We start from the raw sequence: 27,262 nt of genomic DNA on the forward strand, positions 1-27,262 counted from the left end.
TAATTCAGTTTAAAAGGAACCTAAAACACCTCAAATCTACCAGCAAAAATAAGTGTAAATGGACTACGCTTATATAACACTTTTCTGCCTTAGCAGTGCCTAACTGCAGTAACTTGTGCCTGTTTATTGACTGTACAACCTTGGAACCAGGGTATTGAATAAAGAGATCTATTATGCATTTTTAGGTCAGTCTTTTCAGTTTCTAACAGTTTGTGCTAGCTTTTCACACAGAATCTAGGGGATGAATTTGTTCATCTGTTGTTTGACTGGGTTCAAAATAGACTTGGGGCTTTCGAAACGTGTGTGCGCCGCCATTGTCTGTCCTCTGGAAATCAAAGATTTTTTTTTTAATCCTCTTTGGTGAGGGTCACTTACTGTATATGTCACCTCTTTACAAAAGCTTTTGTGTTCTCTCTCCATGCATTTCCTTTCCTTATTTCTTTTTGCCTTCATCCTCTTCCTTAAGCGGAAATGCACCTGTCGTGCCAACAAAAAAGAAAGACACCTACTTTTTCTTACTCATCTTGGTGGTAATTGCATATTACAGGTAAAGGTTTAGATGGATATTTATGTAAAGGTCTCCGTATTAAATAATACATGTGTTTATGCCAGCAGAGCAGGTGTTAGGTTTGATAAATGCTGGTTATTCTTTACAGTGTTATCATATTTTAGAATTAAACATTATTTTGTCATTCTCAGTTTCTGTGCACTCATATTTTTAATAGAGTAGTTAACAAAATTGCATTAATATAGTATGGATCTTGTAATTATGAGATTGTTTTCCCATAAATCTGACGAACTTACTATGAGATACAGAAGTTGTGATTGAAAGAAAACCCCTCCATTTTTCCTTGGTGTATGCAGTGTCTTTGTGTATATAATTCCTATTTCTATTGTATCCTGTCCTAATAAGGTATTGATTTTAGATTCAGTAGAGTGGTAGCAAAACTGGACTGGAAGTACAACTTAACAAACTTGAGGCTCTGGCCCAAATGCGTTCAAGGATTACCAGGATAATCGCCTGGCCATCCTCTGTGTATTCTTAGCGTTTTAATGTGAGTGGTGATAGGTGGAATGCTTTTCTAGACCTTCTCCAAGTACCACATTTAATGTAAAAGAACTGAAAGCATTTTGCTGGTTCCTCTGATGTATATATGAATGACTTATGTCTTTCCGCAGCAGAGCAGTCATTTGGTTTTAGTAGCAGGTCAGGAAGGACGTTTTGGAGATGAGAAATTATGTTTACAGGTTGAGTCAGTACATGTCTGGGTCAGTACGACAGGCTTTTGTTGTGAGGGTAAACCATTGACACCTATAAAGACAAATACTGGTGTTAGAAAAAATGTTAACTGGGTAAGTCAAGGGTAAGGTCAAGGTTGTGTGTTTGTGTGTGTGCTGCGTAAGCACTGGGGTAGGGATACTGAGAAATAGAGAGGAGCAATTGTAGTTTCGTGGAGCTTGTCTTTGTAAAAAGTTTGATGCCACCAACTACTTATATAATAATCTAGCAGTACTGTGAAAGAAATGGTTGAAAAATGATTTGTTGCCATTTTAATACATCACTTTGGGCTCTGCCAGGTTGTGACGGCCATTATTTTTTGACATTTCATAGATCAAACAATCAAAAAAAATAGATGGATTAATCAATAATGAAAATCATTGTTAGTTGCAGCCTTAGAAGACAGCAAAACACCATATTCATTCATTCATTTGTTTATTTATTCTCATTTGCAGTATTGATCTGTGAAACAGGCAAGAGGTGAAAGATTCGCAGTGTGAAAATAAATCGCAATAACAAAATTAGAAGACACAAATAGTCCATTTATACAATAAATAAGTTACAGGTATAAGCAAGAAATCAAAATTGAAGAAACAGTGAACCCACTAACAACACCAAACAAAACAGTTACAGCATGGTCATAAATAACAAAACAAAAAGAGTTCACACAACAGCAAGGGTAGCACAGCTGTCATTTAATAACAAAGTGATCCTATAGGTCTGTGGCGTATTTGTTATTCTTCAAATAGTGGATGTGTCATTTTGGAATTAAATATCTCCTGTTGTCCCATTTACTGTCAAAGTATACTGTACACAGTTATTTAAGTACAAAAAAAACTCTACTGAAGAGCACTGGGATTTAGCCATATTTATGTGAACTATAAATAGGAGTGGTTAAAGAGCTTTTTTTTTTTTTTTTTAACATCGCTTCCTTTATAGCACAATTTACTGTACCGCTAAAAGGAAGTAGGCAGCTCTGTTATAGGCTGCCATCCTTCCAGCTCAATATTGGTGTTTCTTTCTTTTTTCTTTCTCCCTCTTCCTCTCTGTCGGCATTGTACATTGTGTTGCCTGCCAGCATTGACAGCAGATGTGGTGGGGAATCATACTGGAGGGAAGTCTCAAGGATTTCAAGAACACATATTGTTAACATGGCCATAATTTCTAAAAATACTCTTCTGAACGTTTGTTAGATGGAATTGTGACATTCTTTTTTTCTTCTTTTTTTACGTTTCAGTGCTGTACAAATATACCATGTTTGTGCATTAGGTCTGGTGAAATGAAAGATAATATTTTGACCAAGATAACAGTTGAACAACCTTGCTAGCTGTTTCTGTGACAAATGACAGCATGTTTTCCAGTTAGGTTGGAGGGAATGTTACACTCATTGTATCAGACAGACAGCTCATAAGGTATACTGTAGTCAATATTTTAAGACCCCTTCTCTAAGCAAAATGATACAGCAGCATGTAAGTGAATCATTTCTGCTCCCTTCATACTGAGTAACAAATATAGGGCAACATGCTTTATCCAACCTACATTTATACTGTACAGTGTAGGGCTGCTGCTAACAAATTATTTTTGGTATTGCTTAATCTGTTAATTATATTTTAGATTTATTGTTTAGTTGATAATGTCACCGTTTCCCAGAGTGCAAAGTGTCGTCCTCAAATTGTTTGCCTTGTCAGACCCAACAGTCTAAAAACCCAAAGACATTCAAATTTCAATGAAGTAAAGCAGAGAAAAGCAGTCTCACATTTAAGATACTGTAACCTGAGAATATGTGGCATTTTAGCTTCATAAATGACTTAAACAATTGGCAAACTGGTCAACTACATTTCTGTTAATAGACTCGTTGACTAGACTTGTTGCAGCACTTAAACTGAAATAAACTGAATAGAGTCATTAAAGACACATTGGGAAGTATCGTATAAACAGCAGTAAAAATCGCTGCCTTTCTGTGACTTGTCGCATCATGGGAATCTTGTTTTCCCAAAATACAGAATTTATAACATTTTCCATCCAGTGATTCTGTGTATAAGACAAGATGAGAGAGGGAGGCAGAGAGGGGAACATATTTTTGGATCTGTTGTTATCCTGTATTGCTTCTACAGTCTGTCCATATAAATGTTTGTGCATAGGGATGGTCTGGCTGGTCTAACTCTAGCGCGTGGCTGTGAACTATGTATGGTGTCAGAGAAGAGTGGGCGGGAGAGAGAGAGAGAGAGAAAGTGATTGTAGTCAGGAGAGAGAGCAAAGACTGTTTGCTGATAAGGAAAGGGAGAGAAGCCAGGTGAGTGAAAAAGAGCAATAGACATGACAAGATATAGCGCAAGTTGGAGGGAGTGTAAGCTAGAAATGGAGTAATGGGGAGAGAGAGAGACAGAGAGAGAGAGAGAGAGAGAGAGAGCGGACAGCCAGAGAGAGAGAGAGAGAGAGAGAGAGGGGGAGAGAGAGAGAGAGAGAGAGCAGCTGCAGTAGAGACGGGACTGACGGCTCAAAAGTAGACAAGTCCCTCGCTCTGGCACTCAAACTGTGTGGAAGCAGAGTGGCCAGCTGTATCTAGCAACCATGAAGCACTCTCACAGAATGGACTACAAGCTTATCAGTGAGTAGAGGAAATGTGAGTTACAGTATGGCTGCCGGTGTCTTCGCAGAGCTGAGAGAAATTGTAACATTGACTGAGTAGTACACATGAAATAAGTCTGTGCATGGATTTTCTTTTTTAAATGTAGTGTCTTTGTGTGTATGTGAATAGGGACTACTGTATGTTGTCTAGTGTGGTCAGCACAGCAGTTGTTATGTGTATGAGAAATCAAGAGGGACCTAATTCATTAAAAAGGAGTACCTGAATCATTTGTTTACATGGTAATCAGGGAATCTGATTATGATAGCAAGTAATTTGCTCAGCTGTGTCTAAAGAAATATTACACGTTTAGTAAAAAAAAATCTGACTAAAGTGTTGGATTATGTTATGTCTATTGGTGATGGATTTGTATAGTTTCTTTCTTAATTCCTTATGTGTTGTCATTTAAAAAAAACTGCAGAATCCTGCTCTGTGGAATATGTAGTCGGTACATGTTACTTTCTCTGTTTTTGGTGCCAAATGCAAGCTCACAGTTTCAATGTGTGCTTAACTGTCTTGGCAGGACTTGTGGCCTTTTGTGTTTCAATTGTACCTCAACGTGCCATTTGTATCCTCTTTAAAAACTGTGTTTTCATGTCTTTAATATAAATGTCAATGTTTTGAAAGACGTTAATGTTGCTTTGTTCACTGGCAGAGTGTGACTAAGTAAGACCATGGACCAGCATGCTCTTTAGTGATTAGTTTTTTGTTTCCCTTTATATTTTACATACTGAATTGCAAGACTTTATTAATTTGTGAATTCAAAACACATTTTCCACTGTGATCGCTAGCCTGGTTGACACCAGACCCACTCTCAGTTGTAACTGAGAGTGGGTCTGGGCAAGGTTAATTCACGGCTCATTTCCAAAGGGGCATCACCAACGGACGCCGCTCAAATGCCTCTGGGCGCATTAGATAGTCCTTCAACCAGGGTGACGTAGCAGTGACAGCAGCATCAACGGGTTGCTGCACTTCAGGTGGCTGTCATGTTGAATGTAAACAAAAAGCTGCTTGCCTTCGCTGCGCTATCGTCATCGTGTAAAGCCCGCCTCAAAGGTTGTGATTGGTGCCTCGATTTGGAAAAATTGGAAATGAGCTTGAATGGGCTCTTGGCCAGACTGACTTGCAGAGCAAATCTCAAATTTGCCGGAAGTTCGTCAGGGTTTTCCCAGGCTATGTGGTCGCTTATATCTAATATAAACTGCAGGGGGCAGTCACATTGCAATTCATTTCAAACTTTTGACAATTGTATTTAACTGTGATGGATGATGCAGCAGTTCTGAAAATGTGTGCGAGTATGCAAGTGTTGCACACTGTGCCCCCTTCATACCAGAAACCTCACAGGATGACAGTCAAGAATTTCAGGATCTCTGGGCAACTTCACATTCTATTGACCCTAAGCATTGATGTCACATGAGGCTATGGATATGTTTTGTCTCTGAGGTTACAGCAACACACCTTACAGTTAAAAACAAAACTACCACAATCCCCCACATGTTCCATCTGATTTGTGTCAAGTCACTGTGAGGTTACACAGAGACACTGAACTAATTTGGTAAAGGCCCCACTTTCTTTTTTTTTTGTGTTTTTCCTTTGCACTTTAAATGGGCCTCATTCACAGTATAGTTTGACCCGATACCTCTTATAAGAAGAGAATAGTATAAAGCAAACATTTTGGTACTTAAATATTATTTAACTTAATTATGTGGCTTATTTTATGCTCTAATTTGACCGTTTCATAACAAGGAGTCTTTTGCTTAGTCAGTCCGTACTTCTTATCTACATCATAAAGAAAGGTTAGGAAAAACCTAAATGTTACAGTATATTTATGTCTACACATGGTTCCGTGTGCATGCAGTCTGCACATCTGATCCAAGAGGGAAACTCCCTGTGACAACGGTGTTGTCAGCAGTCAGACATATCAATATTTATCGTTGCTGCTGTTGTGTGTCTGTGTATTTGGCAGAGTCTGTGTATTATGAGTATTTGTTTTTGTATGTTTGTTGCTACCACTTGATACTACTTGTTTATTTTTATTTGCACAAGTGTGCGTAGGACCCTGAAGGGAAACCCGCCTAATGCTGCAGTTTGACTAGAAATTGCATTATATATCATCAGTGATATTTTATTATATAGAGATTTTAAAGGGACATTTTGATGTGTATTTCCTGTACAATACTTAACAGACACTCAAAATATAGTGTGTTCCAGAGTTACACATGTGATGATACAATACTACAGTGGATCAGGTCTCAGATGTTAGTGTTGTGGAGAGTTTAATCTTTCACCCCCAAAACAGAAAGCAAAATAAGTTTGTTGACGTTTTGAATAGAAATGATTTTACATGCACGATTTGTATTTGTAGGTTTAAAGGCTAATTTGTTAACAGTCCTTCGCCTGAGGCTGTTTGTGCTGCACCTGTTTGAGTGCCCTACATACTCCAGCAGGGAAGTTGTCATCAGCTCTAAACGTGGTTGTGAGAACAGTGTGTACGTGTGCACTTGGCCGGCAAAGAAAGACGACAGGGTCTATGTTCAAGGTTCCTTTGTTGTTATAGTCAGGGCTAACAAAGAATCAGGTCATGACACTGAGTGTCTTTTAAATTCCAGACATTAAAATTAACCAACACACACACATAGTTGCAGTTTTCTCAGCTTCAGTGTGATTTTATTAAAGGTTTAAGTTTTCTTAAAGTATGACTATTATTTTAAAAGGGTAAACATGCAGCGCTCCAACCCTCTAAACATGAGCCCTAGTTGAGACAGAAAAGTGAACAATAACTGGTTTAGTTTTTGATCAGACATCACACATGAAATATTAAAATGATGTTTTTGATGTATCAACCACGGAGAAGGATACATGACACACATGCACACACACCCCCACAGGGTATTTATATTCAGCATGCATTACATATGAGTAAACCCATGCTTAGATCACAGGGAGATCATGGTCAATTAGTCCAGGTTCATGTTCTCTCAGTCTCACAGCAGGAGTGCTGTATGCTCGGTATTGCTAAACGGTGTTTCTTAAACTAGTGTTTATGATCTGTAATGGGCCAGGGGTCTTTTTTCCTCATATAACAGATTGTATTAGATACATTCATCAACATCACTGGAATCCAAGATCTTGTTCCATCCAGTCTTTAGTGTTTATTCATAGCAGTTCTCTGTTGTCATTACTGATATTGCACAGTTTGTGTGAAGCTTTGCAGGCAGAAGTTAAGCATTTCATGAATAACACATGATAAAGCAAATAATAATAAAAAAGAATTCTAATACAGTTTTTAATCCATTAATTTTAATTTGGGACCCATTGCTTTGACAGAAAACAATGTTGTTTTTTTATGTAGGTCTTTGGCACTTTTTAACATTATTACATTTTGGAATTTATTTTTTTAACATTTATTAAAAAAAAAGAAAAAAGAAGAAAAGAAAGTACCTCAGTTGTTTTACTTTATTGTCAACATGTTATGGTTGTGATCTGTTTTGTGTTTCAATACACATTTTTTTTTAATTGGTTCTTCAGAATCTCTTAAGACCCTTATGTCACTGCCTTGTCTGACAGCCTTGTCTGCCTGCGTGTTTCCTAGTTTAAAGCATTAATACATGAATAATTGAGTCCTCTGCATGGTCATGAAATTCATATTACTAATTTGAAGGTGTCTTCATTTCCACTTCAAAAGATTGCGAAAACAGTTCTGGGCAAGAGATGAGGAGATATTACCCGTATTCGTTGGAGCGATGGAAGATTTTATAGTTTTCAAACTGTACTAATATCATCTTCTCATAATCTTATTTTTATGCCATTTTTGAGAACCTGTGCCATGCAATAGGAAGACTGATCAATGACAAATGTTGTGAACCAGATGAAGGTTCACATCTCGACTGCATAGTGTGATATGTAGGCTACCACATTTTTATTACCATAGTGCTTTTGTGAAATAGCTACTTAGTAACCATGATAGTTTTCTCCAGAATGCAACTTAATTTACTGGCCATATATTCTCTGTTGTCTCAGAACGTCAGGCTCTCTGAAACATATTTTCCTTTTTCATTTAATGGACGTATGTCAATGAGAAATATGTTGCAGGTCTGGTCTCTATAAATGAACCATCATTCATAACCTAGAGTCACTCTCTGTGTCGGAAATTTAAAGGATTTAGTGGATTACGCTGTCTCTCTAACTGTGATAGATAGCTCACACCTGCTGCATAGTGTAAACTACACAATTTCCACTTATTTGACTTATCCCTTCCTTCCTCTCTCTTATCTCTGTCCTCTTCTCTCATTTTTCCTCTCTCTGTTTCCTCTATTTTCATTTTCACTGATCTTTTCTCTGTTCAAACAACCACCAGTTCTCCTATTTCTATTTCTTTTAATCTTCACTTTCAACTTCTTTGCATTCCTTTCTCACTTCCCATTTAGTCTTAACTTTGTCTTATGCTCAGTCTGTCTATGTTGTTGTCACTACACACACACACACACACACACACACACACACACACACACACACACACACACACACACACACTGAGAGTTCATTACAGAAGCTGTGAGGCCGGATCCACAAATCAAACTGTGTAAATAAGCAAGTTTTGCTCCTGCAGAGCGGTCACTGCTGTTGCCATGGTTACCTGTTGCACATCTCAAGGGTTACCAAGGACAACCTTTAAGTGTGCGTCCGCATATGTGTATAAACACACTAGAGTGTGTGTGTTGTGTGTGTGTGTGTGTGTGTGTGTGTGTGTGTGTGTGTGTGTGTGTGTGTGTGTGTGTGTGTGTGTGTGTGTGTTTATGCTTGTACAACAATGAGCAGACAGAATCTGTCCAATTCCTGTTGTTCAATCTCCTTGCCTATACACATTGTACAGTATAATTTATTTGTTTTAAACTGATTTCTGTGCCATATAGTGCAGAAACAATGTCCCAGTGACTAGAATAGGTTTTCTCATTTCTGTAATCAAAATGCAGGGAGTCCCTCAAATGATTCCTGGAAAAGCTCCTGCAGTGGAAAAGCCTGTTAGTTTATGTGGCATTCATCCCGGCAATGTACAGTATGTCTACCTGGCAGCTACAGCACCAGTGTAGAAAACTGTCCATTAGTCCTTTGTTAGCAGGATGGGTTTGCATATGTGTGTGTAAACAGACCAACTAATGGACCTAACTGAAATCCAAACACAGGAACTGGCAGGTGATCAATGCTGTTTACTTCTGGAGGGGGCATTGTGCAGGCTTAGTCGAGGGGGAGAGAATATGTGTGGTATGCAGGGATTGATGGATCGGAAGACTTGAGGCATTCAGGTTAATCCTGTAAAAGAGATGCACATTAGACTAAAGCTTAAAACTTTTAGATAATGTTCTAATGTTTTTAATTTTCTCGTATAAGCAGAAGTAGTCTCATACTCCTTTCTTTTCGTCCTGTAACCCTTCTCTCTCGTCCTCCTCTTCAACTCTCTCACTCTGTTTTTATGAGTTCAACAGGCTTTTTCTCTCACTGTGCGCCTCAAATACCAGCTAGTTTGTGATATGGCATATGAAAAAGTAGGATCAGCAATGTAAAAGTCTTGATCTCTCTCTTCTTTTGTCTGCTCCTCTTCATCTGTCCATCCAGAGCGTCAGCTGGCCAACAGTATGACCAGCAGCGGCTCTCTTCCTCCCAGTGTCAGTGGGATCAGTAAGGAGCTGGTGGAGGTGCGCCACCTTGTTCAGTTCCCCGAGGAGATCGCCTGCATCCTAACTGAGCAAGAGCAGCAGCTTTACCAACGGGTGGGTGGACACGCACACAACGCATATCTGGGACCAAAAGATATGAAGAATATTTTCATCAGTTTGATTGTAATAACTGGGTGGATGTTGGCTGAGAAAAGATGAGGAGAAAATAACTAACATCACAAGAGAGTTCATTTCTAAGCTGGCAGTAATTCTAATTCACTCGTCTGTTCCTTCCTGCAGGTCTTTCCCCTGGACTACCTCTGTTTCCTCACTCGAGACCTGGGCAGTCCCGAGTGTCAAACCAAACGGCACCCAAACCTCAAGGCTTCACTTTCGGTGCCCGCCATGCCTACCCAGAGTGCTCAGCGAAGTAACGCTGTGGAGGACTTGGTGGCGCGCTTCAATGAGGTGAGAAGCCCGGTTGTATAAAATGTGGTTCATCGGATTATCATGCATTTTCTCAAATTATTTCTCTTTATTTATCTCTTTGTTGTCTATTTCACACACATGCAACCGATTATTAGAATAGTTGCAGATTCATTTGCTGGCGATTGACTTGAATTGTTTCAGCTCTACTTCAAACCTGACATCCACATATTTTACCCTTTTTTGTGTCACCTTTTAAGAGTTTTAAAGGCAGTGATTCATTATAGTAACCTCGCACAGTCGGATTATATCTCACCAGTTAAATTTTTACTACAGGATTTAAGTCTGGATGAGATCACTTGATGCCAATCAGCACACTATGTGGAATAGTTTAATGGTGTGACTGCTGAATGCCTTGAACAACTTCTTAAACAAGACCTTTTTAGAGATGTTATTAATGTTGAAAGAGAGCACTTCTTAAATATTGGGAAAATATATAATAAAAAGAAAAAACAGTGCTTGAGTGCCCTTTAGTGACCTCCCCTTAATGACATCATCAGAGACAGTGAAAATGCGTGTATTGCGATTTGACATGAATGTGAAAGGTTGAAGAGCTTAGCAGACCAGTAATTGTGTTTTCCTAAAGCTGGATTTGCCTTGTGGTATGTGCCGTGCGAGTCATAGCAACTTATCAGCTCATGTCTGATGCACACACTCTGTGTGTACACAAGCGCGCACACACACTTACTTCACTTCAGTGGTGTAAGTTGGCTGAAGTTACTCTCCTGGGCCTTGTGTCTTTTATGGTGAGTGACTTCGAGAATAAACAATCACAACACTGTACTGCTGAGGCAGAGAAAGCGAGAGAGGGTGAGATTGATTGGAAATGATGATGTCATCTTTAAGTTGCATGCCTCTCACATCAGCTGGTTTTCATTTAAGTCGAGAGGAGAGACACACAAAAAAATCTAACGTTTGTTGTAGCCATATATGGGCACAGTGGAACAAGAGTCAAATGACAACAGTGATTCTCTCTTTGAAGACAGCGATGAAGCTGGCTTCAAATCGTGACACTCTCCAACAAGATGAGATACTGTCCGAGTATTCTGTCTTAGCTTTGACTGTCTGACCACAGTTTGGATAAGCTTTCCTCAGTGATTGTGGACAGTGTTGTGTCAAATATTTAAGTTAGAAAGTAAAAGGATCTTGCAATTTTTTAAATGAATTTTCATCTCTTCACAAAGGGACTTGCCGTATTACAGGGAGTTGGTTCCTGCTGTTTTCTTTAACAAACCATTAGTGGCAGTGTTAAACGATTAGTCGATCGATCAACAAAAAAAGGACCAACTATTTTTATAATTGATTAATTTAAGCAAATTAAGCAAAATGGCAGGAATTAATCATAACTGATATTTTCAATTGTTTTATTCCTCTCTATTTGTAAACCGACCATCTTTGTTTTGGCCTGTTGGTTCAACAAAACATTTGTCATCATGAGCTCTGGAACTTGTGGATTGTTTATCCTCTCACTGATATCAAATAGACCAAACAATTCAATTTATTTAGAAAATAATCGGTTGATTAATTGGTAATGGATATAGTTTAGTTGCAGTCTTATTTACAGTAAGTCATTCTTTACTGGGTTTTGGTCTCAAATAGAAAATGTGTAGGTATTTAAAGCCACTTTGTGGAAATACATTTGCATGTAAGGATTTTATTTTAAATAAGCTATGTTCCAAAAAAGAGATATTCTCTACAAGGGACTGGACTAGATCCATAGGATAGGATAGGATACATTATTAGCTTGATTTCTTTCCTCACACTTGACAGACAAAATCTTGTAAATTTAAATAAATGTTTTTGCTCCAAAAGTATCTACAGTAATGTTTTTTGATCCTTTTCATTTTCAAGCCAGGTGTGGGAGTGAGAGATTACGCAGTTAAAGAGGATAGCACGGCAAGAGAATATTTGTAGGCAGGGAAGGGTGAGAAGTTTGGGCCCCTTTCTGTCTGTCGGGTTTGTTTAGCTTTGACAGGACAAGTATGTGTTATTGCATTGACTTTGTCTGTCAGCATTGGTTATGTAATTCATCTATCAAGGAGAAACTGACCGTCATCGTTCTAATAATATACTAAGCAAATAACTAATAACACGCTCAGAGATGGAGACGGACAGACGGACAGACGCATACACAAACATCAAAGGGGGGGATCAGCTTGTACCTAGCTACACGTGTGTGTGTGTGTGTGTGTGTGTGTGTGTGTGTGTGTGTGTGTGTGTGTGTGTGTGTGTATAAAAGTATCTTTTCATATCCTGTCCATTATCTCTCATACACAACACTGAGTACACACTTGTGCGATCTGGAATATCAGAGGAGTTGCCAACTCTGTAAAATGCCTTGATCTGTGGTGGTTCATAAAGCCACTTTGCAACCAGAATGGTTTAGATGGTGACTGTAAGTAAACCCAAGCGCTGACATGGCTTCGCTTGATGTCATAACGCTAGAAGTGACTGATAGCAGATTTTCACGCAAGGCGCACACATCCTGGCAGGCTCAAAGCAGGGCAGATAAGAGACTGGGCAGATAAGAGACTGTAGGGCAGCAAGACTGTCCGTACAACTGAAGCATACAGTAATAGAGCAAGACACTGAATCCTCGCCAGCTCCACGAGTGATTTTCTATACCTGAGGCTCAGGAAAAAATGGAAATTTTAACAATTCCATGACAAATAGCTAAAATAGAAAAGTTTTGGAACTCTCTTTTCATGTTTCTCAGTTTGACTAAATAAAGACGTTGCATTAGTGAGAGCAGTTTAGAGGAGACTGTTAACTCTCTGAGATGGATTGCATTTTCACAGTTACCCTCCCAACCCTCAACCCTCCTCATGCCCATGCTTCTATCACACAGGAATGTACACTGGTGTGTTTTCACTCAAAAATGTGAGACTTAACAAACCATAACACTATTAACACAAGTAAGTTTGAAATTATGAAAACCAGCTTTTTAGAGTATACCAAATTAAGTTAAGCATTTTATCAAACACACAGATTATATGTTTATGAAGTGAGTTATGTGTATGTTGAAGCTCATATCTAAGATGTCTGTATATACTGTGTATTAAATTGTATATACATATGTGCCTGAGGTTGATATGTGAGTATCCATGGTTTCATACCTAGTGTATGCTAATGGCTCTGTATTGTGTATAGGCAGGGGGGGGGGGTTTGGTTGCATGTGTTATGTATGATTTCTGTGCTTGCTTGTGAATGAATCCAGGTCAAAGGTGACATGGGACAAATTGAACATTTTACCAGTGTTTCATCACAACCTCAAACACAAACTCTACGTGTGAAACTTTAGTTGTACTTTGTTGCATATTTATTTAGTCCCTGTGAAGTCAGACTGTGGTGGGCTTTACAGATCCTTACATAACCCAGTAATAGATCTCTGGGCCAGGGGGATGTTTTTATTGCCTGAAAGAGGGTTCAGGAAGTTTCAATGCATGTGGGCGTGTGTGTGTGAATACATTCAGGAGGCTTTAAAGCATAATGACACAAACACTTAAGGAAGGAAGGAAGGTGTGTGTGTGTGTGTGTGTGTGTGTGTGTGTGTGTGTGTGTGTGTGTGTGTGTGTGTGTGTGTGTGCATGTGTGTGCATGTGTACGCTCGCGCTTGTGTGTGCGTGTGTGTGAGTCACAGAGAATGTTGACCCCGATACATATCTGGTTCCTCCATCATGTCTTTTGCGCGTGCTCGAGGGCAGTCAGCGCAGAGAGAGAGTGCAGCTGATATACTTACTGTATCTGATTTCATTCTTTCTTGTGCGTGTGTGTGTGTTTGCCTGCGTGTGTGTGGCCAGCTGGCATGGTCCTATGCATACATTACCACTTTAGACACAGCTCACCATACCAGACTTTAAAAGAGATGACATGAGCACAAGACAGACCACACACAATAAAGAGTTTCTGTAACAGCCTTGTACAGTTACAGCACGCAAACACAGTTACAAGTCATCCTTGGCACATGAAGTCAACTTTTGTGTAGATTGTCCAATCTGAAATGTCGATACACACACGCACACACACATACACACATACATACATACATACATACATACATACATACAAATATATATATATATATATATACATACACACACACACACACCCTCCGCTGGTTGTGATAAAAGATGGAAAACATATAACTATGTATATCATATTTATTGTGATAGTAATTATGTATATGTAAAACTCTTTATCCACAGGTGAGTTCGTGGGTGACGTGGCTTATCCTGACAGCAGGGTCCATGGAGGAGAAGAGAGAAGTTTTCTCCTATCTTGTCCATGTCGCTAAATGCTGTTGGAACATGGGAAACTACAACGGTGTCATGGAGTTCCTGGCTGGACTCAGGTGTTACGGCACACACAGACAATAATTCAAATATGCTCATAAACAATACACAGAGATTTATTTTTTGTATCTTTTTGTTAAAAAATAAAAAAAAATAGCTGCTCACACAGAATCACACCTTTCACCAACTGACATTTGTGATTTTGTTTGTTCTCCAGGTCCCGCAAGGTGCTAAAGATGTGGCAGTTTATGGACCAGTCAGACATCGAGACCATGAGAAGCCTAAAGGATGCCATGGCTCAGCACGAATCTTCTTCTGAGTACAAGAAGGTTGTGACAAGAGCTCTCAATATCCCAGGATGCAAGGTCGGTCGTTGTTTATTTAAGTTTGGGACATTTGGTAATGCAATGGTCTAATTGCACTATAATACTTCATACTATTTCTTACTTATATGACCACTGGAATTAAACAAATTACAGTACAGTAAATAATGGGATGTGTTTTTCTCTGTCCTGTCCCTGCACCATAGGTGGTGCCATTCTGTGGGGTTTTTCTGAAGGAGCTGAGTGACGCCTTAGATGGGACAGCAAGCATCATCAGCCTCAAACCACCTCTAGATAATACAGAGGACTCAATAGAGGTACAGTAAACACTCATAAGTATTCACAAACCAACACGCATGTCATCAAACTGACTCCAGCAGTAAGAATCAGACATCATGTTAGTATAATTCATCCTGCTCTGTCGTTCTGTCTTTAGTTTGCGTCTGACTACAGCGGCCAGCACAACTTCATGTCGCGGTCTGGTCCAGATGGACTACACGTCCCAGAGAAAGAAGCCACTGTCAGCAACATCCTCCAGATTATCAGGTACACTACATCCTTGCAAATGTTTTTTTCAAAAAGTTAAGACTATGAAGTGACAGTGTGTTGTACAGCTGTTTGTGCAACTTTCTTTTACTCACCATTTTGCTTTGATCTCAAATAAATTCTCCTGACTTTTCTCTTTCTGCTCCTCAGATCTTGTAATCGTAGTTTGGAGGCAGAGGATCCTGATGAGGCATCCACTAGTCCCTCTTCTACTGGTCCATCCCCTGTGTCCAGAAACAACTCTTTCAGGGACCGCTGCCGCAATCAGTCAGTACCCCTTTTTTCAACTCTGGAGCTCATACAAAATGAGTGTGCTTAGGGATACCTTAGAAGGGTGAATGTTTTCTGTAACAGTCTTGAACCCATCCAGCTGAAGGATGATCTGTGGCGGGATGTTGTGACCAAGCTTATGAGACACACAGTACAGTATCAAATGGCACATAGCATTTGACACAGTCCATCCCAGGGACATTGTGTATCAGTTGATTGCATAGAGCAGTTGCTTTCACTCTTTGTTTACTGGTGTTTAACTTTATTTATTTTTACTGGCGTCTTGTTTTAATGTGTTTGAATGTGGGTAGAGCAAGTTTTTTTTTTTATATATCTCAAATAATTTTCCGTGATCTCTTACGGTTTGTTTGTATGGTTGTAAGGAAATGTTTAATTTTTAGTAATGATAAACCTGGTCTCCATTTGTATAAGTATAATGTACACCATAATACTTTATGTTAAGGCACCCTATTTTTTTTTTGGCGATCCACTCCTTTAGAGATTCTATTGTTTCGCACTGTGAACCTCCCTGCCAAAGGTCTGTTTCCAAAATTGTGTTCTTATTTTCCTGTTCGTTCATGACTCATAGACAAAGTAAAAAAAACAAAATATGCATAGTCATATACATATTTATATCAGAACTATGAATAATGCTGAGCTGTGAACAATTGGCATGGCTGGATTCTTACTTCAGAATAAAAACACTAATTTCCATGCCTCATCACAGTTAGAAGGCTTTTGTGGACATCCACAGCAGTCTCTCTTGGAATAATAAGACAATTGCTACATAACAATTTAAAAAGACTAAAAGTTAAATATTTTAGTGGTTGTATGCTGATTGAAGAACATTTCATGGGATTAATTAAACAACATAATACAAATACAGTGCTTTTCTTAGATTGGATTGTGTGGTCTGCATATTTATTCCACGTTCTTTTATTAAAAAAAAAAAAACATCTTGTGTTTACGAAAGACAACTGTGCTAGTTGTCTTTCATCAACACACAATAATCTTTTTGGAAGAAACACATTTTCAGATTGTTATTGAGATGAGGTGATGGTCACATAAACCCCTGTGTCACAGAGATAAAAGATAACCGGTTAGTTTCCTGACAGGAAGGAACAGAGCTCTGGTACCTTTTAGCACATTGGTGGCAGGTTGCTCAAAGCACAAGATGGAAGTTGGACACTAACCTACAATTTTGTGAGAAAACTTATTTCATTTTGAGCTTGTCCTGTGGTGTTTGTATTAGGGAAACCTGGTTTATCTTCTCAGGGTTTTTTTGGACAGTTTTCTCTGACTGAGTTATTATTTCACATCAGAGCGCAGGATAACAACTCTTATTTAATTTTGGCTAGGAGTATAGTCTTCATTTGTCTGTACTGGGATACTGATAAATATTATATTTCTTACTCAAAGAGGTTTAGGACTTATTTTCCTGTGTTCCTAATCTTTTCCGCTGCCGTCCCATTTTTGCTATTTTTCTTCTAACTTCTGTGTAGAAACCTCTCTGTCCGCTCTTTATTCGGCTCACACTTCCTCTGCTCCTTCTTTGTCCCCTTCTCCCATTCTAGTTCCCATTCGTTTAGGACACCGCCAGAATCAAACCATGTCTTGTAAGTGGTCATAAGAGTGTAGTTTGAGTATGCTGCCTAACGTCAACGTGGTTTAAGTTGCAGTCAAGGAATGTGCAATGACAAATGCATGATGCTTTTTTTGCTTGTTCAACTGATGCATTACAGTACAGAGTACATTCTGTGTCTTACTGTAGATGCAGGTACTTTCTTACTTTTGACTGGACCTCAATGCATTTCTTTTTAAATAACTGCTTTACCTCATTTGCTGCAGTACTTGAAATTAAATGTAAAAACATTTTACAAATTCCTGTGGAAATCATTAAAGTTTGAAATTCACATTAAAAAAAAGAAGAAAAAAAATGTTTCTCAAACTTTTTCCCCGATCTCACACTGAATCTCTGCTCTTGAAACCCAACTTCTACCCATCTTCAGATTCACGGTGGGGGACTTGTCGGATTTAGAGGGCGACTTGTCGTCTGAGCCGGTGGTGAAAGAGGTTGAGTTTCAGGGGACGGAGGAGACACACAGAGCTTTCAGCCATGGCACTGAGCTCATTCCCTGGTAAACAGCACATACACACTCTTAGACACAAACACACGTAGATAGCTCAACAGACCATTCACACTTTTTTTTATTTATTTATTTTATTTTTAAGGTACGTGTTGTCGTTACAACCAGACGTTCACCAGTTTCTGCTGCAAGGGGCTACAGTCATCCACTACGACCAGGACAGCCACCTCACAGCTCGCTGTCTGCTGCGACTACAACCTGACAACACAACACTCACCTGGGGTAAACTGTGACAGAGAGGGTTCAGTATAATTTAAAAGACATGGCTATCTCTCCTCTGCTGGGAACCGCTTGTCATTACGTTTGCCATTTGCCGTCAATTATTTGTTCAGATATGTCAAAAATGTGAAAATGTAAACAAATCTGCTTATAAAACTTTTCAGTTGAACTTTGAGGTTTGTATTGCCCAGGCTGTAGTTGTAAATATAATTTCCAGCAGTGAGACCATTTACCATTATGTTTTAAAGATAATTTAAATGTGTTTATCCACAGTAGGTAAGCACCATGTCTTTTGTAACACATACAGTTTTAACTGGTTGTAAATGTTGCACAAGTGCTTAATTTCCTATGCCTTAACTACATTTCATACATATCGTAAATGTGTTGATTTATGGCAGGTAAGCCTCAGAGCGGAGGGGCTGCCCTTACAGAGCAGCCACTGGGATTAGGACAGACTGTATTGGCAGGACTAGCAGAGGGCCTGTTGGACCTCGGAGTGGTGAAGGTTTGAAAACATTTTTTATTCAAAAACAGGTTTAAAAAAATTATGTCTTTAGCTTTTTCTTTAAGTTCACATTGATACCATTATTTCAGATATGATCATTTACTACTCAGAATTCTCAAATTTACATTGAAAGCGATATTGAATTATATTGTAGGATTGGTAATCCCTTTTTGCGTTTGAATAGCATTTGACAGTCACGAATTAGATTGCACTCATAATACTGTGTTTATCTGAATCTACAGGCAGTGTTCCTGGGTCATCAGGGAGTGGACGTTCATGCTGTATGTTTGCAGAACAAGCTGAGCCAGATGACAGTGGAGGAAAATGGTCTTAGCCTCCTCTATGGTCTCAGTACCACCGACAACAGGTTAGTGCCTTGTTACCACCAGCACCCTGCTTTGAAATCCACTTTTTGAACACCAATGCATTGTTACACTGGTACGCCTGTAAAACACCTTGCTGTTTACTAAATATTTCAACTAATCTCCTAACTACTGCCACTAGACTCCTGCACTTTGTGGCCCCCAACCACACGGCACAGATGCTTCATAAAGGCCTGTCAGAGTTGGTGAATGCAACCAGAAAATTAAAGAAGTTTCCTGACCAAAGGTTGCAGTGGCTGAGAAAGCAGTATGTCAGTTTGTATCAGGTAAGCTCTGAACTGGATGTTTCCTTGGCAATGCTTTTCTTGAAGATATGCTTGTTTCCCCCATCGATGTATGCAGGGCTGGGCGATATGGAGAAAATCAGATATCACGATATTCTTGACCAAATACCTCGATACCGATATTCCGGCGATATTCTAGGGTTGACAATTGGTGCGTTGACAAAATATCTTCACATTAAGATTTTAGATAAATAATCATCAGTAATGTGGACATCATGTCTAAGTGGGTAAAGGCAAATAATAGGAACAGCTAGAACAGTCTGGTAAGTTCAGAAAAGGACATCACTTTACTGTAATGCAGCCTTTAAAACCAGGAAAAGTCAACACTTACGTCATATCACGATATTACGATATCCAAAATCTAAGACGATGTCTAGTCTCATATCACGATATTGATATATTGCCCAGCCCTGGATGTATGCTTAGATTTAAGGTGGACCATAGGTGGTATAGGATAAAGTGAAAGCAAAGTATTATTGGTGTTTTTTTCTCTTTTTCTTCATTGTGCTTTAAATCTGAAAGCCCAAACTTGTCCCTAAAATATTTTGAAAGAGCCTCAAAATTCCAAAGAGCCTGAGGAACACTAGCCTGGGAAAACCCTGATGAACTTCTGGAAAATTTGAGATTTGCTCTGCAAGTCAGTCTGGCCAAGAGCCCATTCACGCCCATTTCCAATTTTTCCAAATCGAGGCACCAATCACAACCGTTGAGGCAGGCTTTACACGATGACGATCGCGCAGTGACAGTAAGCAGCTTTTTGTTTACATTCAACATGACGGGCACCTGAAGTGCAGCAACCCGTTGATTCTGCTACATCACCCGGATCGTTGGTCTGATTGGTTGAAGGACTATCCAATTGCGCCCAGAGACATTTGAGCGGCGTCCGTTGGTGACGCCCCTTTGGAAATGGGCTGTGAATGAAGCTTGCCCAGACCCACTCTCAGTTACAACTGAGAGTGGGTCTGGTGTCAACCAGACTAGAGGAAGACTGCTCATCATGTGAAATAATGCCATTAGTCATTTTGAACAACTTCCATTTTCTATGGTCATAAAAATGTATGCAGCACACAAACAATAATATAAAAACTTTGATATTAGATTAAATGAAGATTTTGTATCTTTGCCTTAAAGTAAGGGATAAGTAGTCCTAAGCTAAACTTTGCCTTTTTTAACCCATTGCTTCCTTCCTGTCCATGAAATCCTCAGTGTCTGTGTTTGTCTCTGTTAGGAGGATGGCAGGTATGAAGGCCCTACACTTGCTCATGCCATTGAGCTGTTTGGTGGGCGGAGGTGGAACATGGGTACAGGTGGAGTGGAGAAATCTGCTGCCCAGAAAAACAGCCCTCTGAGCATCAATGATAAGACCAAGAAGAAGAAGAAGGTCCTCGTCAGGGTCAGTACATGTGCAAGTTGTTGTGTCTTTGACACTACATTTAGCCAAGACTATTAACAACAATGAGCGAGCAGAGCAAAACTTCTGTGTGTGGCAGGTACAGTTTGCTGACTGGGTTTCCACCATCATAGCCCACTGTTTTGACATGTTAGGAGCTTTTACAGAACTCCCAGTTTTCTGCGTGTTTCTCTAATAATACAACTGTTCAGTACACTACACATACAGTATGGCAAGACTCCGGTCCATTTCACAGTTCGTTCTTGATCTGCAGTATCTTGTTACAGCTACAGACTCACACAGATGTAGTTTCTGATACTGAATAGTTCCTTATTTTTAACATTTGTGTGTACACACCCAACACAGGGAGACAGTGGGGATGCCACAGATGACGAGATGGTTTCCAGGAAAACAAGGAGCTGTAAGGAGGGATTGTATCGAAACGGGCCGGAGTCTGACAGCATCGACCAAGAAGATCCAGGTGACATTTTACGGAGCTAATTCAAACAAATAATCAAAGATCTGTAGAAGGATATGCCTAGGAAATGTATTATATTTTAATAACCCACAAGACTACACAAACCTAATTTAAAGAAAAAAACAATCTTCACAGGGCATTTCCTATGGCACTGTGTTGTCTGTATGATTTGCATTTACCCTCAGTCCTCTTTGACTCCACAGAGGACAGCTTCCCTGGACCATTTTCCCTCTCATCCACTAAAAGTCCTGGATTGCTAGCATCTTCCTCCTCCTCCTCCTCCTCCTCCTCCTCCTCCTCCAGCATGGCGGGGTCCAACCATTCCCGCCCGCAATCCTCTCCGATCCTCTCAGGAACTGCCAAGTCACAGCCAGGGTATGTACTGTACTGTATACCAGGATAGGAGGTGTGAAATAGGGTTGCACGATATTGACAAAATATGATATTGCCATATTGATTATGAATATTGCGATTCATAACAAATTAAACAAGTCTTCTTACAACACAAGGTTTATTTCAACTGACCTATTGTCATATTGGACTGGTACAACATGTGTATATGTTTTACTGGTTGTACAATATAAAATAAATAAAGAGAACAGGACACAACTTTTCTTTTGCTTCTCTGATTCGTTCCGTTTTGTTGTCTCTATCTATTTCTTCACTTACACCGTCACTCAGTCGGAATATGCACACACGTGGTACGCTACATAGGGTTTGTCACGTAGTGGACCCGTGCGCTGACGTGCACTAACATGTGCAAGTGGCACGGTGACTGGCCAATGAAACATGATCATTATAGCGTTTCAAGCGGCCTCTAAATCAAACACAACTAAGCCACACAGCCAACGGACGGGACAAAATAAACTAAATATTGCATGCTTATTGCAACACTTTCGATATATCGCGATAACGATATTGAGTCGATATATCTTGCACCCCTAGATATAATATTACGCAACGTGATATTGCGATAATGATATTGAGTCAATATATCTTGCACCCCTAGTGTGAAAGTCTGACTAAAGCCTGACATTTTCCTTTTTCAGTCAGGTTAAATATGTAGCCTTTTGTCTGTGGGTTGTAGGGCATGGAGCAGCAGGTCGTGGCACGGTCGAGGTAAAGGCTGTTTCAAAGGCTTCCAGAATCTCATGATTTCTGACAGCTCGATGAGCTTCATCGAGTTCGTTGAGCTCTTCAAGTCATTCAGGTAGATACCAAAAATGTGTCTACTACAGTAGATCCTGTTATTGTTTTTTTTTTTACATTGTTAGTGCACTGTAGTATCAGTGGAGTAAGATATTGTCCCTAAAGCTGATATTCACATACAAGCTTGGCAGACTTCATTTTAAGTTTTAAAAGTTTGTTAAATATGTTTCAGTTTGATCTAAAACTTTGATCAAACACATTTTTCTGGTTATATGTAATCATCCGAAATTCAGTAATGGTCTAAAGCTTTGATATACAGTATGTACATTGTACATATTTGGTTTATTTCTGCCATCTCACTACCTCCTCTTATATAATTATTGTGTTCTGATCAATAGCGGCTAAAGGCAGTATGGTAACACAAATTCAACAAATGCTTCTCGAGGTTATCATGCCCATGTCTGTATAATATTTAGCTTATATTATATTTTTCCCTGTCAAATGAAAGGATGATGCAAATGTTTTGCTTTGATAAGCAGTGGATTATTCACATACCAGTCCTCCTACATTTCTTTCTAGATTGTAATTTATCCTCTCATCTGCTGCCCAGCAGTTTTTCCTTTAAAATTCCACACAGAGAAAATGGAAGTGCAGTACTTCAGCAGATCAGCTTCTCAAAAATCCTGCTTATTATTTTATTAGCCATCTGACCATTGTCTGTCCAGTGGCTAATTAACAACCCTTTAAGCTCTTGCATTAGTTTGTTATCAAGGACATTGAGACAAACTCATACTCATGACACCTGCCTTGGCAGGAAAACAAAATATTACAACAACAGAGGATATGTCAAATGAAAGTCTGAATGTATTTGTAATTGGGTGTATCTGTGGCGTGAAATTGGAATAAAATCCTAAAGTAAACTGCTTGTCAGTCTAAAGTGGCTGAAATGGGACTGTGCTGTTTCCTTCACAGTATCCGAAGCAGGAAGGACCTGAAGGAGTTGTTTGACACATTTGCTGTCCCCTGCAGTCGTTCAAGTCCAGAGTCTGCTCCTCTCTACACCAACCTCAGCATAGACGACAAAGACACGGGGCTACAGCCAGACCTCGGTATAAGAACAAACAGTTGCATTCTTTTATTTATTGCCAGCTGTCAAAAAAATGTGAACCATTGGATCTCCCTTACTTTTGCGCTAATCTCTTCCTCTTTTCCAGACTTATTAACCCGCAATGGTTCTGATCTTGGCCTGTTCATCCGGACGAGGCAGCAGATGTCTGACAACCAGAGGCAGATCTCAGATGCCATTGCAGCAGCCAGCATCGTGACAAACGGTACAGGAGTGGAAAACGCATCACTAGGCGTCTTGGGATTGGCTATTCCTCAGCTCAACGACTTCCTAGTGAACTGTCAGAGAGAGCACCTGAGCTACGATGAGATTCTCAGCATTATACAGGTAGAGTCTGAAGCCTAGAGGGATGATAAACATGTAAGAACCAATGTAAGGACAGCACTTTAAAAAAAAAAAAGAAAACTGGAAGGAAAAGGGACTGTTGGTCAATAATGGTAATTCATTTTTTTATGCTTTTCTCTTGCAGAAATTTGAGCCCTCTTCAAGCATGAGACAGATGGGTTGGATGTCATTTGAAGGCTTTGCAAGGTATAGTAAAAGCAAAATTTTAAATACATTGCATACGGTATTCGTGTCGGCACTGAAACACAATTAAAAAATCATAAAAAAGCGCAAGTTCAAGTTTATGTTTTAACATTTTGATAAACATATCAGTGATTGCTTGCTAATTGTAATCAGTGCAATAGCAATAGGGATGAACAACTTTGGGGGGAAATCTAATTGCAATTTTTCTGCCAGATATTGCGATTACGATCCGATTTGCGATAAAAAAAAAAAAAGTTTTGCTAAAGTTTTTAATATTCACTGTGTAACAGATAAAACATATCGTGGAGCATAATAACATGAGACACCATCAAAGCTGCTCTTTATTCTTATGCAAGGATGAAAATATACCGTAGATATGAATTGCCAGCAATAAGTGTTTTTCTTTTAATACACATGGAACATTAATCAGTCAAACACAGAACATTTATCACTAAAACTAAAGTTAGAATAAGTTAGAATAGTACTTTCCTGTAAACCTTTTCCTTTCCTTTAGTCCTTCTACAGTCATGTTAAATAAAGTAATAAAAAAATAGCACATCTCTGTAAACATTTATGTATGTAATATTATTCCAGCATTTATCTTATGAAAAAACAGTAATAATGATAAAAATAGAAATAAAAAATGTTAAACCAGATGTTACACCAAACATCACCAAATACAACTAGATATTGCACATTTGAATAATCGGGGTCTTTACGATTAGCTAATCGCATTCTTTCAAATCGTGATTTCGATAGATAGCATTATGTAGTATTATCTAACCGTCCCTCTCTCCTTACCAGGTTTCTGATGGATAAGGAGAACTTTGCTTCTCGTAATGAGGAATCCCAGATGAACCCGGAGGAGCTGCAGTACCCTCTGTCCTACTACTACATTGAGTCTTCTCACAACACCTATCTGACTGGACACCAGCTCAAAGGAGAGTCCTCTGTTGAGCTCTACAGTCAAGTAAGTGAGCCTTCTGCCTATTTGAGCCGTACTTAAGGGTTTTCTGGACCCACAACTGCTATTTTGCATTATTGTGACATGATCATTGAATGGAATTTTTCACCAGGTGCTGCTGCAAGGCTGTAGGAGCGTTGAGTTGGACTGCTGGGATGGAGATGATGGCATGCCAGTTATTTATCATGGACACACACTTACCACTAAAATACCCTTCAAGGTTAGAAATTACATTCAGAAAAGAGATGTCCAATGATTGATTTTTTTTTTTTTTACCACAACAGAGACAAAACACAATAGTACTGCTGTTTGATGTATTTATTTTGACAAAAGTAGAAAGGCAGAAATTCCATTAGTTCAGTAAACCAAACAAACATTTTACAACGCATATCAGCTGATCTCAGTTCACCAGCTGGTTGCTCTTAAAGCAACACCATGTAACTTTTAGCGGCAGCTGTAGTTCCAATGAGACAACCTGTAGGGGGACGGTCCCCCTACAGGTTGTCTCATTAGCCGCTTTCCGACCAAGTAGTTACAGGAACGTAGTTATAGGAAAAGTCCACTTCTAAGCAGTTCTACTAACTAGTCTCCCCCAAAACCGTTTTTCCCATTTGCATTCGCAGTGGCCAAGTGGCCATAAAGACTATAGGAGGGGTAAGAGAGTGATGCAAGCACGGCAATGGTCTTTATAGCGTTAAAATCAGAAAAAAAATACACCAAAAATGTATGAACTAAATACTAAATCTAATGTATATAGCATTAGCATTTGTCATAATTTAAACAAGTCTCCCGAAGAGAAACGGGTATCTCTCTCTCTCCCCCGCCTCTGCCGGCTGCACTGTGGACATGTGTGTGTGACGGCCGGATAGCGAGGTTGTCAAGCCCACAGGGCATGCTTGTGGAGTTTAACTCAGAAAAGACAGTTTACCACAGGTTCCCGTTAATCTTATGATGGACATGTGTTGTGATATTTGAACAAACGAACCGTCAACGGCGAAATAAAAGCCTCTTATTTACGAGAGCGGTCTGAGAGACCTCCGGCTTACAGCGGGGTTTCTGAGCAGGACTGGCCGAGTGACGAGCTTGCGGCCGGGGAAGGCACCTGCTGGCTGTCGCCTCACTTCATGGAGCTTCCCACCTCCGAAAACTTTGAAGCAAATTGTCAATTCGGCATCACTTTTCGCAAGACTGCCTATATTTGAAATGTTAACAGTTCATTTTGCGCCTAAAACGTTGTCAGAAGTGAATTTAGTGATGAATAAGATGGCGAAAATTGTTAAAATTGTCCCGTTGTTGGTCTGTCTGTACCGGAAACCCGACCCTCATTTACCTAGGTCCCTATGCTGAAAAGGGAACAGCGAAAAGACCCTGCCCTGAAGTAGGAGCTGAAAGAGTTACAGGAACTGCAGCCAGAGGAACTTAAAAATCCCCAAATTGGTCCAGTCGGAACACGAGAAAAAAAGAGTTCTAGGAATTTTATGTTCTAGGAACTGCAAAAATCCCTCCGGTCGGAAAGCGGCTATTGGAACTACAACTTGCGTCGGAAAGCGCGAGTTGTAGTTCCAATGAGACAACCTGTAGGGCTAAAAGTTACATAGTGTTGCTTTAAGGGAAATATCAATACTATTTATTTTATGTAACTAATCAGAGCCCTCAAACACCCATGTATGTATGTATTTTATTTGAGGATGAATCTAAGTGCTATTTGAGTAAATCTCATTAGTATTGGTTTCCATAGAGTTTAATTGTTTCATATTTGATTTGGAGCGCTGTTTCTAAGAATGAAATCTCTCCCATGATCCTCCAGGATGTGGTGGAAGCAGTAAACCGGTCTGCATTTGTCAATTCGGACATGCCCGTCATCCTGTCCATAGAGAACCACTGCTCCCTTCCACAGCAGCGCAAGATGGCTGAAATCTTCAAGGTATGACAGCAGCTATGTCAGAAATTCAGACATCGCACAAATATAGATAGAACTTTTTTCGGATGTTGTTGGTATTTTCTGATTAGTTACAGAGCAGTTTGTGTGTATGAAGAAAGTCACCAGTCACATCAAATTAAGTGCTATTTTTCAGTGAAAGTACAGATCCCATAATACAACCTTTTTAAGCATTTTAAAGTGGCCTCGAAATCCATACAAGTGTAGTTTCATTGGAACACTAAAACTTTATAGATAGTTTTTGTAAGCACACATGCTCTATTTTCGGGAATGCCATGGTTTATGTATGTTAAAAAAGTGCACCTACACCTTGGTTTACATTCCCAATTGGAGAAGTGTGGTTGTACCTTAGTCTAGTTTCTGGTACAACCACACTCCTCCAATTGGGAATGTTTTCCTCAGTGGCACTTGTGTCAGCAGGTTGAGCAAGAGTAGAACTCCACTTATTCGTTTTCGATGCCCAGATTTTCTCAGCTGCTGCGGGCATTCGAACTGGCGAACTCTTTTCTAATATTCAGGCTACAACTGTCCCTTTTTTAAGTTGTATACTCAGAGCCACACATACAGTATCTGGGCACGACAGATACATCATGGAATGTCATTGTGCTTTCATCTAACAAAACTTCCCAGCGTCCTATCCTCCCTGGAGACTATCTTCTGAGTGGCTTGATGAA

At 39.5% G+C, this 27,262-nt stretch overlaps 1 protein-coding gene across 8 annotated transcripts in view; it reads left to right on the forward strand.

Moving 5' to 3' along the window:
- plce1 (phospholipase C, epsilon 1) overlaps nucleotides 1–27,262 on the forward strand; it is a 92,998-nt gene that overhangs the window by 45,464 nt on the left and 20,272 nt on the right. For 4 of the 8 annotated variants that reach the window (XM_039787958.1, XM_039787957.1, XM_039787961.1 and 1 more), the window contains 23 exons: nucleotides 9,519–9,673; nucleotides 9,860–10,027; nucleotides 14,251–14,396; nucleotides 14,555–14,702; nucleotides 14,867–14,977; nucleotides 15,097–15,206; nucleotides 15,357–15,473; nucleotides 17,051–17,092; nucleotides 17,486–17,614; nucleotides 17,709–17,845; nucleotides 18,241–18,347; nucleotides 18,590–18,714; nucleotides 18,852–18,996; nucleotides 20,243–20,407; nucleotides 20,771–20,885; nucleotides 21,086–21,257; nucleotides 21,970–22,092; nucleotides 23,004–23,140; nucleotides 23,246–23,484; nucleotides 23,627–23,688; nucleotides 24,490–24,655; nucleotides 24,762–24,869; nucleotides 26,457–26,573. In XM_039787958.1, coding sequence (XP_039643892.1) covers nucleotides 9,519–9,673; nucleotides 9,860–10,027; nucleotides 14,251–14,396; nucleotides 14,555–14,702; nucleotides 14,867–14,977; nucleotides 15,097–15,206; nucleotides 15,357–15,473; nucleotides 17,051–17,092; nucleotides 17,486–17,614; nucleotides 17,709–17,845; nucleotides 18,241–18,347; nucleotides 18,590–18,714; nucleotides 18,852–18,996; nucleotides 20,243–20,407; nucleotides 20,771–20,885; nucleotides 21,086–21,257; nucleotides 21,970–22,092; nucleotides 23,004–23,140; nucleotides 23,246–23,484; nucleotides 23,627–23,688; nucleotides 24,490–24,655; nucleotides 24,762–24,869; nucleotides 26,457–26,573 — 3,044 coding nt within the window. The remainder of the gene's footprint in view (nucleotides 1–9,518; nucleotides 9,674–9,859; nucleotides 10,028–14,250; nucleotides 14,397–14,554; nucleotides 14,703–14,866; nucleotides 14,978–15,096; nucleotides 15,207–15,356; nucleotides 15,474–17,050; nucleotides 17,093–17,485; nucleotides 17,615–17,708; nucleotides 17,846–18,240; nucleotides 18,348–18,589; nucleotides 18,715–18,851; nucleotides 18,997–20,242; nucleotides 20,408–20,770; nucleotides 20,886–21,085; nucleotides 21,258–21,969; nucleotides 22,093–23,003; nucleotides 23,141–23,245; nucleotides 23,485–23,626; nucleotides 23,689–24,489; nucleotides 24,656–24,761; nucleotides 24,870–26,456; nucleotides 26,574–27,262) is intronic. The other 4 variants (XM_039787959.1, XM_039787960.1, XM_039787963.1 and 1 more) reach the window with 1 other exon arrangement.

Source organism: Perca fluviatilis, chromosome 21, assembly GCF_010015445.1.
Source record: "Perca fluviatilis chromosome 21, GENO_Pfluv_1.0, whole genome shotgun sequence".
NCBI lineage: Eukaryota > Metazoa > Chordata > Actinopteri > Perciformes > Percidae > Perca > Perca fluviatilis.